At 37.5% G+C, this 22,504-nt stretch overlaps 1 protein-coding gene across 1 annotated transcript in view; it reads right to left on the bottom strand.

Moving 5' to 3' along the window:
- Positions 1-7,710: 7,710 nt before the first annotated feature.
- Positions 7,711-22,504, bottom strand: part of GNA12 (G protein subunit alpha 12) — a 132,902-nt gene continuing 118,108 nt past the window's right edge. Inside the window, exons 3-4 of the mRNA XM_043988671.1 lie at positions 17,726-17,776; positions 7,711-16,644 (exon numbers count right to left, since the gene is read on the bottom strand). Coding sequence (XP_043844606.1) covers positions 16,075-16,644; positions 17,726-17,776 — 621 coding nt within the window. The 3' untranslated portion in view covers positions 7,711-16,074. The remainder of the gene's footprint in view (positions 16,645-17,725; positions 17,777-22,504) is intronic.

Raw genomic sequence — 22,504 nt, 5'->3', positions numbered from 1 at the left:
TTATTATTATTATTATTATTATACCCAGATGCCACAGGAGATGAAGGAAATTCTTGAGTCCCAAGCTTCTTGAAATGTTTGTGGCTTCCTAAACAAAGGTATCTGGGTGAGGAGCAGGAATGACAACTCTTATCATCTCTCTTCTAGTGCCTAAGGTGCTGACCTACCATGGGTCAACATCCGTGTTAACTTTTAGGAGAAACCCTCCCTATCTGCTCTCCATATCTAGGGCTCCTTCTTTTGGGAATCTGGAATCTCTTTGAGGGCGGGACATGGGTTCCCTCTCCCTTACTGCTGACAGAGGTATCTGTGCCTGCAGCAATTGAAGGAAGGAAATGGTTCAGTTAGTCTCTCATTCCAGGCTGAGATTTTAGTGCCCACTGGGTCTGTTTAGTTATTTATATATAGCAGCTCAAGAGGCTGATAGAATTTCAGGCAGGGGAGTAACAGGGATACACTGACTCCCTCTAGTAGCAAATTCACTTGGCATTCCAAGACTGATAATAGGTGTCTCCACTCCCACAAAAGGGGAGTCTCCTCTATGAAGTCTCTCTCTGTAAAGCAAAAGCCAGTCTTAATGATCGGGACTTCAATGGCAAATACATCAATAAAAGTACAGGATAATGTTAACCCCATGTAAATCCATGTGGTTCTCAGACAGGGTAACCAATTTCCACCAAAAATAATCGTTTTTGTTTTAAAAAAATGATGATCTTGTAAGAATGTGTCCAATGTAAATCTTAGTTGTTTTTTTTTTTTAAACAGACATTGTGGTGGGAGGGATGATGTCAAGCATAAAGATTTGAAAAATGCTGCAAGACTTTGACCCTTTCCCTCTCATGCCCTTGAGGTACATGCCTGAAGTAACTTGCAGAACACTAGTGGTGAAAGAGACAACAGTGAAGTCTGGGCCCTGGTAATGCAGTAGATAGTAAGGGTAAAGACTGAGCCTTCTGGTCTGAGGCCTTTCAATGTGGGAGAATCAGAATGAGGAAGAGACTTCTCAATGCAGAGGGGCAAGGGCTCACAGAGTGAGCAGGGAGGAAAAGGTAGAGTGGTTTTTGTAGGTGAGTCCTGCCTCGGGTAAAAAACCAGGCTAGGAATGCTGACTCAATTTAGGGAAGTGATGTTATAACTCAAAAACAGCATTAACACACTCAAATCCATGGTTCCCCTTGGTCTTATGGTGTTGAGAGGCCTTACAGTGAGGACTCTTCAATATGCAATGGTGTTGCTGAAATAGAGGGATCCAAGAACACAGTTTCCTATCTGGGTATCTTATTGATGTCCCATAATCTTACCTATTTTCTGATTTCCTCCTAATCTCTTCTATAACGGGTTCATAAATGACCATTCCTAGATTAAACGGAGATTACAATAATAAAATGCATGATACAGTCTTATGGAGACCGGGGGCAAAATGTCATGTATGATCATTACCAGTTATTTTACCTTATCAGTGAACTCTGCTATAAAATGGAAGCGAATTGCAGAGTAGATTAAAAACCAGAATCCTACAATATGCTGTTTACAAGAAACACATTTGAATCAGAGAGATACACACAGAGTAAAGGTAAAAGGCTGGAGCAGAATATATTATGCTTCAGCTAAAGTAAAAAAAACAGGAGTAGCAATCCTTAGACAAAGTGCAGGCAAAAACAGATCTCATTAAAAGAGATAAGGAAGGAAATTACATCTTGCTTAAAGGTACTATAGATAATGAAGTAATATCAATATTGAATATGTATGCGCCATGTGGTATAGCATCCAAGTTCTTAGAGAAATTAAATGAGTTACAAGAGGAATTAGACAGTAATACTATACTAGTGGGGGATCTGAATCTCCCCCTCTCAGAATTAGATAAATCTAGCCAAAAAAATAAATAAGAAAGAAGTGAAAGAGGTGAATAGATTACTAGAAAAGTTAGACATGATAAATGTCTGGAGAAAATTGAATGGGGATAGAAAGGAATATACCTTTTTCTCAGCAGTATATGGCACATTTTCAAAAATTGACCATGTATTAGGGCACAAAAACATCATAGTTAAATGTAGAAAGGCAGAAATAGTAAATGCATCCTTTTCAGATCATGATGCAATAAAAATTACATGTAAGAAAGAGCCAGGGAAAAGTAGAATGAAAATCAATTGGAAACTAAATAATTTCATGAATGGGCCAAACAACAAATCATAGAAACAATCAATAACTATATCCAAGAGAATGACAATAATGAGACAACATACCAAAATCTTTGGGATGCAGCCAAAGCAGTGCTTAGGGGAAAATTTATAGCTATTTTACCTTATCAGTCAAATGGTTGACTTCCAGATAGGAACCAACTGACTCAGTCAACTGGTACCTAATAGGTACCTTTTCCTACACCCTTTCATTCCCAGTGGTTTTGAGAACAAATGAAGAGTATCTGAAGGTGGGTAGAAGCAATAATCAATATACATTTAAAAAGGGATCAATTCCCAACAGTCATTGTTGCTTACGAAGAAAAGATCATGGAAACCTTTGGGGAGTAGGGTTTTTAAAATGAAATATTCTGGGAGCAAAGCCTCAAGATTGATCCTCACTAACCTCCTAAACCTCAATTCCTGTTCTTGTTCATGCTGACAGCTAAGATCTTGAAATACCAAGATAAAACCAGTCAATATGGAGAAGACAGTAGATTTGCTAATAAATTCACACTGGGGGCAGCTAGATGGCGCAGTGGATAGAGCACTGGCTCTGGAGTCAGGAGGACCTGAGTTCAAATCCGGCCTCAGACACTTAACACTTACTAGCTGTGTGACCCTGGGCAAGTCACTTAACCCCAATTGTCTCTCACACACACAAAAAAAATCACACTGTACAAAATCTTTCCCACGTTATTTAGGCCTAGGATGGAACACAAGTTAGACCTTATTATCTGTGTGATCTTGGGCAAGTGCCTTAGCCTCTTTGGGCCTATTATCTCATTTGCAAATGAGGGATTTGAATTATGGTCATCTCTGAGGTCACTTCCAACTTGAAATTCATGATTCATGTCCATAAAATGGAGCTAAACACAGTATCATTTGAAGACACTGGTTTTCAAGAAACTAGGGGGAGTGTATGAAATTGAATCATTTAGCAGTTTGTTTCCATTTCTGTACCTAAAAAAGACCATTCTACCTAATTTTCTCACGTTATTGGCCAGCAAAAGCCCTAAAGACCTTCAAAGCGTCTGCTTCCCCAGATGAGTGATCTTGCTACCTGGGACACTTGGGCAGGCATATACACAGAATTTTAATTGGATTGGCAACTGCCTAACTGGTACCTTTGTCAGGGTAGGGACAGGACAGGTAACACGGTACAAAGGAGAGAACATTGGCTCTAGAGGATGCTATCATATGCCAAGTGCCCAGATTCTGTGCAGAAGAACACTTCTGGTGCTACTGAGAAGGAAGAGGTATCTTCCAACTGGGAAGATGTTTAAAAAAAAAAAAGGAAAGATGATATTGGAAAGGGAAGGCAGCCTTCAGCATTTAAATATGCTAGTGATGGTCTCACTAAGGACGACAGTGTAGTACGATGTGAAGAGTTCAGGATTTGGAGTCAGAAAAACTGGTATCCTCTTCCTAGCTTTCACTTTCTGATCTTAGACAATTCCCTTCAGCTCTCTAGACCCTCTGTTCCTCACTGATAAAATGAAGGAGCAGGACTAGGTTGGTTACCTTTCAGGACCTTCTCTTCCAACTCGGAGCCTATGATCCCATGAAAGACACACTTGTAGTTAGTTCTTGACTAAATTGGTCAAGCCCTGATGGGAGAGGAAACAGGACAGCAAAGAAGCCATTGAATGAATAAAGAAGTTCAAAAGCAGTAAGGAAACCTGCAGCCACCTGGCTTTAAAGCAATACCTCTCTCTCAGCCCTATACTGCTTGGTTTATGAGATTACTCAGAAAGCCTTTTGGCAAAAATGAGCAGACTGGGTGGGTGGCCAGGGTTTGGGGACAAAGATGCCAAGGAAAATAAAACCCTGAGGAGCTCAGGCTTATTTGGTTTGTTTATTTAAAGAGGGAGAGGTCCCCCCCAAAGAATATTTATATCCTCATGAAGGCCAGAGAATGAGGACTTAGTGTGGCTGTCTCACAAACTTGTTCTTGAGAAGGCTTACACGTGGCCATGATGAAACAAAAACCTTCCTTATAAATTTGCTGTGTTAAAGCTACAGCAAGATGCAAAGAAGTGGATTTTGCGGCCTGGTTTCAGGATTAAAAACGGACAACCAAGACTCATGTATTTCACATTCTATTTTCCAAAAATGACTTCTGATCACTTTAGCTACTCCAGAAACTGATAATTAAAGAGACCAGTTAGTCAGAATAGGATTAGATTCAACCATGGTCTCATTCTAAAGTGGGGGCACCTACATAGATAGAAGCTTCTATTGCTTCAAAAAAAGTCAAGGGAACAACAAACTTATGACACCTGTAAAAATTGGGCAGCCAGATATAAGTGAAAACAATATGAAATATTATTTATAAATACTTATATGTTTACAAATACATGAATTCAGACATTTAAAAACAGTGTAAATTTGTTATTTATAAGTAATCAAATGGAAAGTAATTTAGGAAATAACATCCTTTGCTCTAAAAATCATACCTTCTGAGAGCTATTAAAATTAGAAATTTGATTTAACTAGTCAAGACAACCTTTCCTTTTATAATGTTGCCTAACTAAAATTTTCTTCAATGGAAAAAACTTATTTTCTCTCCTTTCACCTGCACATCCTACCCATATCTTCCCTTCCTCCTCCCCCAACCCCTGGGTGGAGGTGGGAGGGGAGAGAAGAAAAGCCATGAAAATACATATAGTCAAGCAAAACTAATTCCTGTGTTGGCCATATCCAAAAAAATTATCTCAGTCTGCATGCTGAGTATGTCACCTCTGTTGGGAGGGTAGGGTAGCATACTTCAGAGGTCCTCTAGATTCATAGTTGGCCACTGTACTATTGATCAGAGTTCACAAATCTTTCAAACTTGGTTTTGGTAATGTTTTAATGTGTGTCAGGATAATGGAACTCTGGGGTTCACATAGAGATTGATCTGGGCTGATTGAGCTGGGGAAGAGCAACTGACTGGCGTACTAGATTGTAAGCACATCTGGCTGGTGCTTAAGGGTACTTAATGAATTTGAATGACACTAGCCAACCAGCTTGAGGAACCTCCCATTTCTGGGAGGGGAGCATGAAGCAGAAAGTGGATGCAGGGGGAGGGTTCTTGCTCTTTGGCTGTGAGACATCAGCATGGTGGCAGAGAACTTCAGAAGTGGAAGATTAGGAAGGCTAGGATTGCCAGGTTATAGGAAATCTGTTCTCAACCTTTCTCGTTCTTTTACTATTTTTCAATAAACCCTTAAAAAAACCTAAACTCGTTTATCAGTGATTTTAGTCAGTTTCCCCCCCAAACTGGGGGGACAGATTAGAACCCACATTTAGAATTTTAAATTACACAAATGTATAAATCATTCTCCTGGTTCTGCTCACTTCACATCACAGTTCATACAAGTCTTCCCAGGTTTCTCTGAAGTTGTCTTCTCATTTCTTATAGCTCAATAAAATTCCATTAAGTTCACAGACCATTAATTTATTCAGCCTTTCCCCTAAAGCCACTCCCTTAGTTTCTAGTTGTCGTTACAAAAAGAGCTGCTATAACATTTTTGTACGTTTGGGTCCATTGCTTCATTCTTTAATCTCTTTTGAGTAGAAGCCTAGTAGTCATAATATTGTTGTGCATTATATAGTATTATCCTTGGTTAAGCAGGATCTATTAAATCACCAATTCATTTTTATGTTTAAGTTTTAGGAGAATGAGACAAATGAAAAGCAAACAAGCTTAAGCTAAGGACTTCCATTAAAAAGGAAACTGTAGGATATGTCCTAACATCAGTCCCTCTGCAGCTTGGTATGGTACAATGAATGAGAACTGATGTTCACAATGATGATTGCAAGGCAAGGCAAAATCCTCAAACACCAGTGTTTAAATTACAGTCCCTGAATTCCATTAAAAGGCTGGAACCAGACTAATACATTTAAGGAAAATCTGTGATAACGAGAGTTGAAATAAAAAGGATGTTCTGCTTTACCCTCAGTTAACCAGAAAATTAATCAGAACATTTCCCCATTTCTTAATTATTTCAGTTTTATAAGGTCTTACTGCACTAGAGTTAGTTGCATGCAACAGGCAGCTCAATAACTAAATGCTAAAGATAAGAAATGATCTCTCTGTATTGAGACAATGCCTGTGACATTTGCAAGGGAGGTCAGATCTAACTGAAATCTTCCAGAGTAATTCCTGTTCCTCTCCCTGCGCTTGGAAGCTGTCTTTGTACTTGCTTATACAGCTAGCTTCTTCACAGATCAGATAGGTTGAATTTTCCTCAAGACGCTTTTTCTAACAATCAAACCTTATGTGAGAGTTGAATTTCAAATGCACTATTACACAGGTTCCATTTAATCACACTGCAGTGTTTTTTGTTTTTTTGGTGAGGCAATTGGGGTTAAGTGACTTGCCCAGGGTCACACAGCTAGTAAGTGTTAAGTGTCTGAGGCTGGATTTGAACTCAGGTACTCCTGACTCTAAGGCCAGTACTCTATCCACTGTGCCATCTAGCTGCCCCTCCCTTTTTTTAATTTTAATTTTTTTTATTTTTTGGCTGGGCAATGAGGGTTAAGTGTCTTGCCCAGGGTCACACAGCTAGTAAGTGTTAAGTGTCTGAGGCCTGATTTGAACTCAGGTCCTCCTGACTCCAAGGCCAGTACTCTATCCACTGTGCCATCTAGCTGCCCCACCTTTTTTTTTTTTTTTTTACATATTTTTTGGGTTTTAAAATAAATTATTTTGGCTCAGTGGATGAGTGTAATGTACATGTCTTAGATGCTTGTTATTATTTTATCTAAACTCATGTATCATAACTGAAATATGTGGAACACTTTGAAATTTAAGTTCTTTACATACATGATCTCATCTGTATCTATGTGCAAAATGGACAATACCAAAAGTTGAAATATGACCATGTTCTCCGGGTTCTATGCCTGACAACTGGATTTTGGAAACAGCAGCAGCAGGATATTTCTGCTCAGCAGAAATGGCAAGGAAGGTCAAGAGATCTGAGGCCAGAGTGGAATGAAAGAAAAAAACAAATACAGTATAGACAAAGAGAAAAGAATTGAGGTCTAGGTCAAAGTTGCTCATGTCCTGTTCTTAGTAGCCCCACCTTATGTTATTTTATTTGAAAGCAGTCAGTGAACATGATTATACTTAACCTATAAAATCATGGGAGGAAAGTACTTTAAAAGAAAGAAAATATACATATACCCCAAGGCCTAGAAGAGATGGCCACTTGTGGAATGGCACTCAGTTAAAACCTTTTCTTAGGAAGGATCTTAGATAAGAACTCACAATTCCAAGGCCACCTATCAAAAAGTTGACTTTTTGGCATAACAGCAGGTGGTCACTGAATAGGTTTTCCTGTACAAGTGAAGCTCAGGGAAGTCACTAGCATCTTGCATTTTTACTTTTTCAGTTTTATTTTGTTTGATATAACAGTAATTTCTAAATACAACCCTCCTTCTCCCCATTCCCCTACTCAGTGAACTTTTCCTTGTGACAGAAAAAAAACCCCTTGCATTTTTAAATAAAGGGAATACCACAGACACAGAAGTAATGTAAGGCAAGTTTTAATAGATTTATAAAAATCATATATACAAAACACATTAACTAATCCACCATAGCTATAAAATACACTTTTTACACTTCACAATATATATTTTAATCTAGTACACAGTATTTATTCATAAACTGAGACTTTATCACAGCAAAGTTGGCCACCTATCGTGGATGCTGTTTTGGTGCTACATAGACACTTCAAAAATAAGAAGTCAGCTATGGTGCGTTCACGTTATGCATCTCTTGGTATTCTCGTTTAGTATGTAAAACCCTTATTTAAAAAAAAATGTTTTCCCCTTGTGAATACTTAAGTGTTAAGGCTAAACTGTCATCTTTTAACTCACCCCTTTTGCAAGAATATTGTGCAGTGCTCAGAGCAGTGTGCGCGGTTGCATAGGAAATGCTACAAAACCAAAGCACTGATTGATAGGGTGAGTTAAGGACAGGGTGGCAATGAATAGAAGATGGAGCATATTAACACTGAATTTCCTGGCGAGAGTTGTGTGTCAACACTGAACAGCATGCCAGTCAATTTTATTTGGTTTGAATGGTGTTAAGAGAAAAAGCACATTATGCAAGTGTGTAAAGAATTCACATAATAGTTCAAAGTGTCATTATTAACAATTCTAATGTTCAACAGATCCAACAGAGAGCAAGTTAGGAGTTTTCATTTACCCAGCAAAGACTTGTTAGCAACCGCTGTAATTTACCAGGCAAAATGAAAACTGGGCATATATGCTAGGGCAATGCACATTTATCCTGTAAGCTCAGGGATTCTACAGGATTGGTGTTGATGATTTATTATGTAACCTGTGACAATCTACCAAACACATACTGAAATGATAGATGAATGTGTCTGTCAATCCATTTGCAAGGCAGGTTTGGCAAATGTGCAGCCAAATGCATATAAAACTGGGGCTAAGTATTAGTTACGGTTTGATTTTCAGACTTGAGTCTGGTTCATCTTGAAAACTGAATGTCACTGTCTCTAGTATGATCAAGTTTCTTTGCTCATTATTCCTTTTAAAAAAAAAGTATAAAAATTGCTTCGTGGTAACGATCTTTGTCATCACAAAGCTGTGTAGGAGAATTTGAAATGGCCCAGTTTATTACGGGATGTTCTATGACAAAAAAAGTTCAATGGAGATATTGGCATTTTTAGCAATTCTGATATGTAGCAACTATCCAGCTGCTGAACTCTCCTAGGCGGTTTCAGTGAAAGGTACAGACTAAGCAAGAGACAAAATTCTGCTTCAGGGTGGAGGCTAAGATTTTAGGGAGCAGCATTTAGGAGAGCAGGTCAGAAAATGGATCCTCCCTGTTGGATAGTTTGGCCTTTCCCCAGCATGCCTGTTCTCAGAGGTAGATGTGCCTCTTCCTTTCTGACTGGGGTTATTCTAAAGTCAACTAGAAGTAAACCCTGGACTCCTGCCAAGACTGAGATTGTAGTAATTATTTATACAGTCTACTCAGAAAGCTCCATACCTCTTAACTACTTGGCATCAAATACATACTGAACATCTTGTTGTGTGTTCACAGATGAACTTTTCTTGTGACTTCCAAGTCTACCTGGAGAAACACTGTCTAAAATGACCCAGGCAGACAAAAGCTGGGGTCATTTGGAGCAGACAGGATTTCTGAGAATCCTCAGGAAAATATAGCTCTGGGAGTTTCCACAGGAAAACATCTACCTTGACTCTGAGCTGCTGGGATTCTGTCCACTTGGGTGAAACACGTCAGCTTTTTAATTATTAAAATAAAGTGAATTCAGTGCTAATAAAAAGGCGCCACAGTAACAGCATTGGGAACAGTAGCCCTTTATTTTCAGAGAACAGGCCCAGGCCAGGAAAAGGAAAAGCCTCCCTTCAAATCACCAACTCAACAACTTCTTTTCTGCAGGGATTGGTTTGGTTCTTTGGTCCACTGGCCTCTTTGCTGACAATACTAACAAATGGGGCTCAGGATTATTTTTTAAAGCAATCGACTGCCAAAGTATTGAGTTGCTTTGATTTCATTTAGAAATCCTAATTAAATGACAGACCAAAGTAAAAACTTGGAGCAGCTTACTTGGGTTAACCAAAAAAAGTGCAACGAATGGGTAAGAAAACTATCTTTCAAAGAACAAATACCCTTTCCAGCTTGCTCAAGGGATGTGACTGGATTTTCTGGTTTGACAAGGCCTGGAATTTGACTAAATTTGAGTAATCAAGGTTAAGTTTCCATATTACCCTTGCAGAGTTCATTATGAATGAAGACTATAGGATTTCTTTTCAAATGAGAATCTCAGACATTTCAAGGTAGTTTTGTTCAACACCTATAGAATCTTTCTGAGAAGGAAAAGTTTAAATAGTCAAGATAAAATCTTATGGTCATCGTCAAACTTGCTCATCATCTGAAGTCTGGTGTCCTACTGTATTTTTCTTTCCTTTTTCCTTTTTTTTTGGTGGGGCAATTGGAGTTAAGTGACTTGCCCAGGGTCACACAGCTAATAAGTGTCAAGTGTCTGAGGCTGGATTTGAACTTAGGTCCTCCTGAATTCAGGGCTGGTGCTCTATCCACTGTGCCAACTAGCTGCCCCCCTACTGTATTTTTCTAGGAACAATGTAGCCTACTACTGAACCTACACCCCTCTAAAGTACTTAGCGATAATAAAGGGGAACAAGAAACCCTGCCCAGGCAAGAGAAATCTGTCTAGCCTATGAGAACCTGTGTCCCCCTCTCATTCATTCAAGGAAGCACTATGAATCACCAAACCAAATGAGGTTCTGGTATACCAGGAATAGGTCTAGAGAATATGAGTTTGTTACAGGCGATTTCTTGGCTTTTTCTTCCCCCTATTGCTTGGTGGAATCATGTTATTTGTCCAGGAAACTTCATATCTAAATGTTTAGAAAAGAGAAGCTACATCAATTGCTCTAAGTGCCTGGTTCAGAAGCAATGTAAAAACAGAGATTATTTTTCATGTACTGGGCACTTCATAACCAGCAAGTATTCTGGCCCAAGTCACTCTTTCCTGGTCCCCCACCCCCAGGGCAGGTTTCAAGTTTTAATTAACAGAGCTAGTTTATACATGCTTTTATTCTAAAGAGCCACTCTGAATTTGAGGTATCCTATAACATTCAATCAAGAGAGAGGGGATTGGAGAATATTGTAGGTTTACAGAGTCATTATACTTTTTGGGGGAAGGTGAAGTGGGGTGGAGATGAGAGCTATGATTTCACTGGTGCAGGGAACTCCAGGTGAGAAAATTCCCTCTACCAACATAGATTGGCAACTGCTCTGCAATTTATGGTCTGGGTTGTGTGGGGCAGTAAGAGGTTAAGTGACTTGTCCAGGGTTACACGGCTGGCACGTGGCAGAAGTAGGGTTTGAACCTTCCAAGGCTAGATCTATATTCATGCTTTCAATTATGCCTTAAGGTAAAGAACATTTACACCTTCAGGCCTGTATTGTATTTTGTAAATTGGATTCAGTATTTTAAAAGAATGTACAAAACACAAAATGGTAATTCAATTTCTAGGAAGCTAGTTAGGGGGAGATTAATTAGGAAAATAATGATAAATATTAGAAGCTGGTCCCTAACCACCTTAAAGCCTGTCCTCAGATGGTGAGATTATTATTGTTGTTTTCATGTTTGGCTAGTGCCACCTTAGATGCTGTGACAGTTAAAATTCAAATCTAAATTCTTCTTCTGACCCATAATGCACACTTAGAGTTTCAACTTTCTTCAAACCCTGTCATGTAAAACATTAACAATACAATGGATCTTTAGCATCATCAGCTTTCCAAGTTTCTTTTCAATTGACAGCTTTGCCTTCAAGGCCCAAAACACATCATTACATAAATGCAGCCTAAGGCTATATTTTTAAAAACTAGCAAAAACTGGTCTTTAATTCATTTTGTACAAGTTATCCTCTTCAGAGCTACCTTTATAAAGGTATCCAACCCTCCCAAGCTTTGGAACTCAGTATTTCCCTTTAAACAAGAGTTTAATGATTTTAAAGTTGACAAGTGCTTCTCACTCACATAAGAAACACGAGAACCACATTATTTAATGCTAACGAGAATAGATCAAACTATCTCCACCTCAATCTTGTGTATCTCCATTAGAACTGATAATGGAGGCCAATTTAAATGACTTCCCTGTAAGCATGTTTTATATTCCTCTTTAAGCAAGCATCATTTAAAATAGGGTGGTTAAACATATCCTGTGTAATTTATTGACTTCTCACTAAAGGAGCTGAAAGATTTCTCCAACTTCTTGAAGAAAAGTATACTTATGATTACTCTATTCACCTACTCAAATCACCAATAAAACTTGGAATTAAGAACTACCCTTTCCTGTGCCACTGGGAAACTTTGCTTGAGGCAAGCTATTGGCCAAGAGTCATTATGGAATAGCACATATTACTGAATGTTACCCTGTCTAATCAAACTGTTGTTCTATCCATGTTAAAGATCTCTTTGGTCTTTGGATGGGGTGGTTGCCATATCCAATATATTGTAGGTACATGGAAATATACACTGTCACCTTGCCTGTTGCTATGGATAAAAGCTAAAGTGTACTATATAGTCTTATATAAATGTACTATATAACCTTGTTTACAATTATTCAAAAGGACGAGGATTGAAATAGTCCACAGTAGTTTTGCCAGGAAAATGCATGGAAAACAAATGATGCCAAAATTCTGATTCTGGGGGCTGAGACAACCCCAGGGAGCTGCAACAGGTTTTACACAGAAAGATTCCCCTTTGCTTCCTGCTGGTATTTTCTGGGAGTTATTAACCAAGCTGTGATCATTGGGTATTTATCCTCAGGGATAGGTTTTGGAATGTTGTAGCATTCCTCAAAATGCCATTTGCTGTGAATATGAGATGATTCTGCATTTCCCAAGGCTGTGGCTCTAAGGTTTTACTGGGTACATGGAAAGACTAACAATTTGTCATTTAAGTACAGTCCCTAACAAGCCAAAGTAAGATGATGTGTATCTGCTCTGAGCTTTTTAGCTCTATGAGTCAGATTGGTGGTGTTTTTTTGCGTTATTGTTTTGTAAGCACTTTTGGTTATTGAGCGAAACTCAATAATAAAGAAAACAAAAAGAAATTAAGGATCAAATTTTAAACAAACATTCATTCTGAGTCTGAAGATGATTAAAGGAATGTGCCAAGTCTCTCAATCTGTCTTTCTTAGCTAAGAGTAACATACCACAAAGGGGTAAGACATGGCCAAGTCACTCACAACTATCAACATGTTAACAGGTGCCATAATTTAACAATATCAAAAGAATTAGAGAGGGTATATTTTCAGAAACTTCCTCCCCCTACTCAATCATAAATAAAATCATTAATTCAAGATTGCATTTAAATTTGTAGCTAATATAATTTGATAATCCATTTTTTTGTGCCAAGGGGCTGTTTTAAAAGCTATTATGCCCAAGTATTCCAAAACAGTATTATAAAACACCAAGCTAAGGATTCAAGGTTTAAAAAAACTCATTTCTTTTATAAACAGATGAGTTAAAAACTATATTCTTTTCATCAAAGCTATAAGTCTTCATGTGTAAGAAAGCAAGCATAGTTGTGAGAAGTAGTGTATATTCTTTTACCACTATAATCAGGGTATTTTGTTTACCCTACTACCTCTCCAACATATTAATGAAAAACACAACACAAGCAGCAAGAATAACCACTGCAAATAAAGGTATGAAATTTACAAAAGGTAATAGCTCAAAAGCTTTCCTTTAGAGCTAAAAACCACTGCAAATCTGAATGCAGTCATTTATAAGGAGCGGAAATGTTGCAAATTGTTTTAAATCGGCCTTGCAAATTGCCACTAACCCCCCCCCCCCCAAAATGTGGAATTGTAAGGTATGTAATCCTGAAATCATATAATTTAGAAACCATCTAGGCATTTTACAAAAGAAGAAAGTAAGGCTCAGAGTGGCTAAGAGATTTGCTTAAGGCTGGCCAGCTAGTTGGTAGAACAGACGATACTAGAACCCAAGTCACTTAACCTTTTTTCACTCTCTTGGGTGAGTATGATAGAACAATATATCATTCACAATGTTCTTATTACTTTTATACTTCCTTAAGAGTAAGTGAGTAAACATTTTTTGGTTGTTTAAAAATATTTCATACTCATTTGCAATGTTGCTTTATATCTTGTCAGTTCTTTAAACAAACAATCAAGCGGGAAGATCTTTTCAGAAAGGTATTTCATATGACTCCATCAGCTGTTGGGAATACTCTGCTTTACCCCTTCATGAAAGCAGCTACAACATAGATTCAACATCAAAACTGTTACAGAATATTCCTAAGTTATTTGACTAGTTTGCATTTCTTCTTTGTTTTGGAACCTGACAAAATTCATGAGATAGATACAAAATTGGTCCAAGCAAGTTAATCATTTTGTAATCATAACAATTATTAAATAATGGAAATGTGATCTTAAATTCCATCCTACGGAACAATATTAGGAGCATTAAAAAAATTAAGAAGGCTAACCCCTAGCCTATGAAGACCCACAGAATTAAAAGGAGCCACCAGAATAAGATTTTTTTTTTTTTTGTATCACAATGAAAACCCAACCCAGCAAATCCTGATACAAGCTCTTCAATACCAGAAAGGAAGAGAATTTCAGGTTTTCTCCTAATTAAAAGCATTATAAATTTGTGCTAATTAGAAGCACAGTAGGATTCCCCCCCCCCCCATTGGATCAATATCTACCACAAGATAACTGGCCAAAAGTGAAATAGAAATTTATCTGGTATGTTGAATAAACCAGGATGGTGTTTCAAATGGGACACAAAAATCAAGGATCCTGTTCACTCAGTTTATATGATGAGAGCCCCATATATATAAATACTGGTGTCAGCAGCACAGTAAACTTGCTGATGTTGGAAAACTAACTGAATATACCAGATACACCTTTTAAGTAACGTAATGCATAGTAGTGAGTGAATCAGGTTTGATATATATATATCTCAAAATAGTGAAAGGCACCTAGCAGGTAACTAGACAAGTTTAACCAGTTCACAGTACATTTACAGCATTCTGCAGTTTGAACTAGATAGCTGGATCTGATACTGTTTACTTGTCATGTATATGCACTAATACAGAACAGGGCTCCTTTACAAGAGTTAGATTTAAAGGAGTGGCTGAAACAGGCCCTAGTGTCCAAAGGCATAAGTGCAGCTGTGAAACTGGGATTTCTCCAGGGAGTTTTGGGGCTTCCTGTAAGGTCAGCTGTTAGGAACTTATCAAGCAGCTGCTGCATTAACAAAAGCTTTGCTTGAGTTTTGCCAGCTATTGGAGCTTCCATAGGAAGGAGGTTGAGCTGTTGTTTCTAGAAGAAGGAAGTTCTCCAAGTGTTGCCGACCAAGGTGTCAGAAGGAAAAACCCCAAGAAAAGTAGAAAGAAGCTAAAAAAACACCCACACTGTGTGCATGTAGGTAGCTAAACATTCCCTGTCAAAGCGTGCTTTGGCACCACAAATCCATTACATGTTGCATTACAGGTGGTTCAACTGCTTATGAGGCAAGAAAAACTATTATTTGTAATGCAAAAATTAAACCTAGTCCCATCCATGTCAGTTAGGGCCCAAGATTTTTTATTTAAAAAAATTCTTTGTTTTACAAGGCCACATATACGAGTTCTTACGCATGGCAACTTGGCTTAATTCGCAACATCTAGGTTCATGTCTTTTGGAAAATTGGCATGTGTGTCTTAAAGGGCAACTATGCATTTATCATGGGAAGTGGCATTTAGATTCCTAGCCAAAGGCAGTGTGCAGAATCTGGGTAGAGAGTGTCAGTTTAGGTTCATGTGCTTTGAGCTAACAGTATCAGCTGGAATTTATTTTTTAGTACAACTATTATCTGAGCAAAATTTTCAGGTTAGCTGTTCACTGAGTACCTGAAAGCTAGAGATAAAGCAATACATATGGCTACTGAGTTTGTTCTTGAAAAAAACCAAAACCTTCTTTCAGATTATTTTCTTTAAAAGTGTAAAAAAAGTAATGTTTCTCCAAAAAGAAGGCTATGTTCCTCAGTATGCCAAACTAGGCTTTTATAGCAAAGCGACCACTTGGTTTTTCAGTAGTTTTACTAGTCCCCCATAATTCAGTAGCTAACATCAAAGTTTCCAAGTCCTTCTGCCTAGAGCTCATCTGTTTGGCCTGGCTAGTTTTACAGCATTCCTGAGCTGGGTAAATAATGGCATGGATCTTAGAAACATATGCAAGGGCCATATAGATAATACATACACACATACACACATGTGCTTACACGCACGCGCATACACACAGACACACAGCATCTGATCCATAGCCCTTGAGTCCGTTTAAGGATGACAAAAGCAAGGGGACTTTCTCCTTCACTGCAACATAATATCCTTCAGGTTTTCTTGCAGGATTGTGTCCTTCACAGCATGAAACACAAAGCGGATGTTTTCAGTGTCTATGGCAGTGGTGAAATGGTGGAAGAGTGGCTTACTGCGGTTCCGCCTTTTTCTGTCAAAACATTGAACTAAGTAGCACTGAACATCCTCCAGCCTATGAGGGTCACCCTTAAAGTCTGAGAAGTGCTTCTTAATGCTGACGGTCTTCACCTTCTCCACTAGGAGGTCCATTTTATTGAGGAACAGAATGATGGAAACATTGAAAAAGAGCTTGTTGTTTACGATGGTCTCAAAGATGTTCATTGATTCGACCAGCCGATTGGTGCGCCTGTCCTCCATGAGAACCTGGTCGTATTCACTGGAGGAGACCATGAATAGGATTGAGGTGATTCCATCGAAACACTGGAACCACTTCTGACGTTGAGATCTCTGCCCACCCACATCAACCATCTTGAAAGGTATTTTTTTAATAATGAAGTCATGTTCCACAATTCCTTTTGTGGCTTTTCTGGCCAGCAGAATATCTTGTTTACTGGGAAAATAATTCTGTAAAATAAAGGATTTGGGATGGAGGTAGGAAAAGAATAGGGGTTATGGAGGGTGGGAGAAAGAGAGAAACATGGGAAAAGAAGGATGAGAGGAAGAAAAAGAAAATTAGATAAGAATTTAAATGAAGCTGAACAAAGATACAATATTAAATGCCATGAAATACAAATTTACTAGAATGAATGGAATTAAGTGGTTCACTTAAGATGGAGGCTCAGTTTGAGGAAGAGTGTTCATCTCACTATTAAGACAAAAGGCTTGTTTATTTCTTTGCCTTTGAGAAAAATATTCCATCTTTTTTTCTGAGCCAGGCATCCTTTTACATTTCAAACATCCAGAAGTATTTTCTTGTCAAGAAATGCTTTACCAACAGGTATTAACTTAGGTTTTGTTTTGTTTTTTAAGCAGGGCAATGAGGGTTAAGTGACTTGCCCAGGGTCACACAGCTAGTAAGTGTCAAGTGTTGGAGGCCACATTTGAACTCAGGTTCTCCTGAATCCAGGGCCGGTGCTTTATCCACTATGCCACCTAGCTGCCCCCCAACTTAGGTTTGAAGTTTCCAATCTATTTACAATATTGTCCCTGAAAAGACCATGCAGTGGGCATCAGCACATCCATACAATTGTAATTAGCCTTTCTTGTACTCTTAAGGCACTTTAACTTTGAACTCCTTTTTACAGTATTATGAGCAAAAGAATTCTAAAAGAAAAAATTATTTTTCCTCTTAATTTCTTTATTCATCACTGACTAAAGTTTTGTACCTAAAGAGCTGAGAATTTCCTCTATTTGAGGGAGGAAGTCCTTACTGCTGAAATCTTATTTCCCTTTCCAGTTTAACACAAAATATAGATACAAAGATGTCCAAAGTTATGGCATTCATGTTGATAAAATGAGATAATGCAAAGCACTCTGTAGACTATAATGACCTATGGAAATACTATTATATTATCATATTACAAAAATAGCCTATATTTCATGATAAAATATTTTTGACTTTGAGAGCTTTGGTCTCAAATGAAAGTCTTCTAATTCTGGTTCACAAATTTTCCTCTAATTTCTAGTGGCAGGGGTCTTTGCTCACCAGCTGGCCAATCCGGTCCAAGTTATCCAGGAAATACTTCACAGATTCACCCTGTCAAAGAAGGAAAAATATCCGTGACTCAATCTTGCTGCTATAAAGCAAACAGAGGGATTGATCAAACTAAAGTGGTTTTCATTTTGTTTCTTTGCAAGTAGAAAAGCAAAGCAAAAAATTCAAAAGCAGGCATCAATATACAGATGCTCTTGTGATGTTTGGCCTGGGAAGGAATCAAATGAGTTGTGGGTTGTAATACAAAACAGCTCTGCTATGCTTAATTAAAAACAAACAGTTCTAGCAAAAAACCCTACAATTTTAATAGTAAATTTAACTACTAAATTGCTTCCCCTGCATTTCTGGTAATGTCTCTTTTGAATTCCAAATCAGTAAATATAGAGGATACATAGAATCAGAAAGTTTCTGTTACTATTATCATCCTCATCAGTAGTAGTAATAGTAGTAGTAGCAACACAGTTCAATGATTTTGTTTTTACATCACAGTCATTTCCCCTTAGATTCCCCCCACCAACACCTTAACTCCATCTTTTAACAAAGGTCAAAACCTCTATCTTAAAACGTTTACACAAAACTAATAGGTGAGGTAACCATTTCTAATAGCACAGAAGAGCACATTCCACAACCATAGTTCCCTTCCCTTCTCTAGTGAGGGGAAAGAAGCATGTTTTACCCAAAATTCTCTGGAACTGAGATCAGTCACTGTACCAGGATTTAATAACCTTTCAATGTTTTAATTTACACAATTGTATTCATTGTTTATATTGCCCTGGTTCTGTTCACTTCATTCTGGAACAGTTCATATAAGTCTTCCCACATTTCTTTGAATTTCTCATGTTTTTTTTAATGGCACAACAGTGATCATTATATTTGTACACCACAATTTGTTGAGTCATTTCACAACTGAGACAAGTCTATTTCTCAACTATGCCTCCCAGTTTTTGGCTACCACGAAAAATACTGCTCTGAATATGTGTGTGTGACACACACATGTATATATGTATAATCTATATTTATATATAATCTTTTCTTCATGTCTCTGACCTGTTTGAAGCATATATCCAGTAGTGGCACTGTTGGGTCAAAGGTTATGAACAGTTTAGTAGTTTTTCTCATATAACTTCAAAGTGCTTTCTATAATCTTTGAATAAATCCAAAGCTCCAACAGTGCATTCAATGCAACTGTCCTCCCACAGTACCTTCAACACTACTGACTTTCATTTTTTGTCATTTTTGTCACTTTGAGGGATCCTTAGAGTTGTTTTAAGTTTTACTTGTTAATACTTATTTGGAACAGTTATCATATAGTTACTGATCATTTGGAATCCTTATGAAAACTATTTGTTTATATTGACTCACACGTTTGTATTGGGAAATAGTTTTTTATTTTATATATTTAGGTCAACTGCCTATATATTTTGGTTCCCAGATTCCATACCTATGAATCCATTCTCTCCCTTCTCTCAATTAAAAAAAAATGACACGATCTTTTATATTTAAGTTGTATCCATCTAGATTTAGGTCTAGAACCTCAAGGGACTGGGGTGGAATTGGGAGCAGGGAGGAAGAGAATCTGGACTACAAAGTTTTAAAAAACTGATGTCAAAATTTGTATTTTACGTGTAATCTGGGAAAATAAAATTCTATATATTGAAAATAAAAATAAAATAGAATAGAATCTCAAGGGAAATAATGGGGGGAAAGGAATAAGTTGGGGACATTGCATTATCATATCTCAGTAATAATAAAAAACACTATTTGATGTTTTAACACGATAGTAATGTATAACCTATATCAAACTGCTTGCTGGCCTTTGGAGGGGGGAAGGAAGGGAAGGTGGGAGAAAAATTTGGAACTCCAAAATATCTTTACACGTCATTGAGAAAAATAAAAGATAAAAATAAAATAAATATTAAAAAACTATTTGGTTCTAATTAAAGAAAAACAAAGTAGATCATTGGAACCAACTAGATAAACAAGGCTCAGAAGCAACTGAGTATAGCAGTTTTGTGACTGATATACGCAAGAACAGAAATTACTGAACTAAGAGGCTCTCTACTTGACAAAAACCATTAAGGAATCTGGAAAAGATTTCGGCAGAAATGAGGTTTAGACCAGATCATCTTACATTATATCCCATAATCAGAATGTTTTTGAAGCAACACGATAACATTCCTCTTCCTAAAAAGACCTTGATTTGAGCAAGTTTTCCTCAAATATGAAATCACTGTTAGTTCTAAGGATTGTATTCTTTGCTTTCTTCTAAAAGCTGGCTGTACTCACAGTGAAGCCAAGTGACAACATAATGGTAAGGACAGAAACCAAATTACAGGGGATTAACAGGGAAATAAGTGATGGGTAAATGGAGGCAGAAGAAGCTGGCTAACCATTTAAGAATCAGAAAAGAACATATTTTAAAAGTGAAAGGGGTCTTAAAGGTTATATGGATGAGCTTCTTAATTTTATAATAGAAGAAATTAATGTTTAGGTTAATTGAGGTACATGCAGTAAGATCATAAGATCTAAGAGCTGAAAAGTACATTCAGAGATCATATAGTCTAACATGTGCCTGCCAATTTCATTTTGAGATAGTGCTAATTGCCTACTAAGATTTAATTTATAGGAATCCTGCAACCTTTTTTTTCTCCTTTTTTTGGGGGGGGGGCAACAGGGGTTAAGTGACTTGCCTAGGGTCACACAGCTAGTAAGTGTCAAGTGTCTGAGTCTGGATTTGAACTCAGGTCTTCCTGAATCCAGGGCCAGTGCTTTATCTACTGTGCCACTAGTTGCCCCCCAGGAATCTTGCAACTTGCATCAACTGTTCCTACTTGTGTCCCCTCTAGGATCAAGCAGATAAATTTTAATCTCTAGCTAACTTGGCAAAGGTTATATAGCTAGTTCATCAGCAGAGATATCAGGCCCAGTATTAATAGTCTTTGCTTAAGATTGTAATAAACCGGGGCAGCTAGGTGGCACAGTGGATAGAGCACCGGCCCTGGAGTCAGGAGTACCTGAGTTCAAATCTGACCTCAGACACTTAACACTTACTAGCTGTGTGACCCTGGGCAAGTCACTTAACCCCAACTGCCTCACTAAAAAACAAACAAAAAACAAGATTGTAATAAACCTGGGAGTGAGTATTGTGGTGCAATTACTTTCTTAATGGGTAATAATCTAGCAAGGAGAAGGAGGAACTTAGCTTTAATTATACATCTGTGTTATATTCCACTTCCACCGATCACTATGTGGAGTGATCACTGATCACTCCTATGGAGTGGAGTCAGGTTGATTAGAAATTGTTTGATATAAATTTGTTCCACTAAGTCTCACGGAGGCATTAGAGGAGAAGGGAAAAGAGTAGCTGTAATCTACTACGTTGCAAGGGTCTGGGAGGGGAGTAATTGTAGAGGAACAGAGTACCTTGTAAAAGAAAGAATCTAAATTTTGGCATCAACAGTTTCTATAAATTGTTTCAAGATTTATCCGCACCAATTCATATGTCTATATTCAATGTTTGTTACTGGGTAGCAAATCTAAAACATTATGTAGTCTAATCATACTGTGATGGTATATATCGATAAGTAATAAAGGATTTCAATTTAGTCTAGATTTTACCACTAACGCTATACCAATCAACAAAACATGAATGGTTTCTGAACCCTGATAAATACCATAGAACAGATAAAAATATCCTACATTGCTGTACTTAATTTAAAATACCAAATAAATCACTAAGTGGTATGTTAATACAATGAATCTCTCTCAAGGTATGCTATCCCATGAATATTCCAAAACACTTTATTACCCAACTCGTTCCACAAGGCTTTAATTCCATTATATGATATTGGAGTGTAAAATGTGACAACTCTCAAGACTAAATGTCATAATGAACTGGAATACTGCACAGGGTTTAAGAACTGGAACTTTGCTAAAAGGCTTAATTCTAGATTTAAAAAATTGTATTGATCCTATGTTATAGCAACATATTTCCAAAAATAATTCATTCCTCTCTCTCTAGCCAGAGCTATCTCTTGTAACAAAAAATAAAAAAGGGGGGGGGGGAAAGTAGTTTAGCAACCTAACCAACACAAACCCCCAATATGACAGCATATGCAAGGTTTTGCATTCACAGTACCCCCTTTGCAAAGGAAGGGAAGTGTATTTTATCACTTTATCAAGAAGTCATTTTTTAAAAAGTAATAAATGTAATTATAAACCAATCTGAAAATAATAGTAGTTAGTAAAAAGCTTTAAAACTCACAATTTAGAACTAAAGAAGAATTTGATAGAATACCAAAGATACTCCAGAGAATATAACTAAAATACTCAAGGTTGAACTATACACATTGATTTTAACTATTACTTTCAGTTAGAACATAAGCTACCCTTTCAAATGTATTTTTATTAATATTCATTTACTCATAATCTATATTAATATTTCTTTGTCTACCCTTTAAGTTTCACACACAACAGCAAAATCTGGAGAAAACAAGACTTCTGGGAGACAAGAGTAAGTATTATTAAGTATTTATCTGAAAGGGTATATCAACGGTGGCAGATTGATTCCTCTTGGGACTGTTAGGGTACCAGGACTCTAGTGGCCTTCTTTTCTCCCTTGACTTAAGTGTTCACCAAGTCCAGTGAGATAATTTCTCCTTCCTGGTTCCTGGGAAGTTATATAAAAATGTAATAGAGTATAATGAAGTATTCCTGTCTACAGTTTTTCACTACTCCTGATCCTTGAACTTCTGAATGTTGTAGACTATC

This window comes from Dromiciops gliroides, chromosome 1 (assembly GCF_019393635.1).
Source record: "Dromiciops gliroides isolate mDroGli1 chromosome 1, mDroGli1.pri, whole genome shotgun sequence".
NCBI lineage: Eukaryota > Metazoa > Chordata > Mammalia > Microbiotheria > Microbiotheriidae > Dromiciops > Dromiciops gliroides.
The sequence above is the reverse complement of the archived record's forward strand: the minus strand, read 5'-3'. Positions and strand labels throughout refer to the sequence as shown.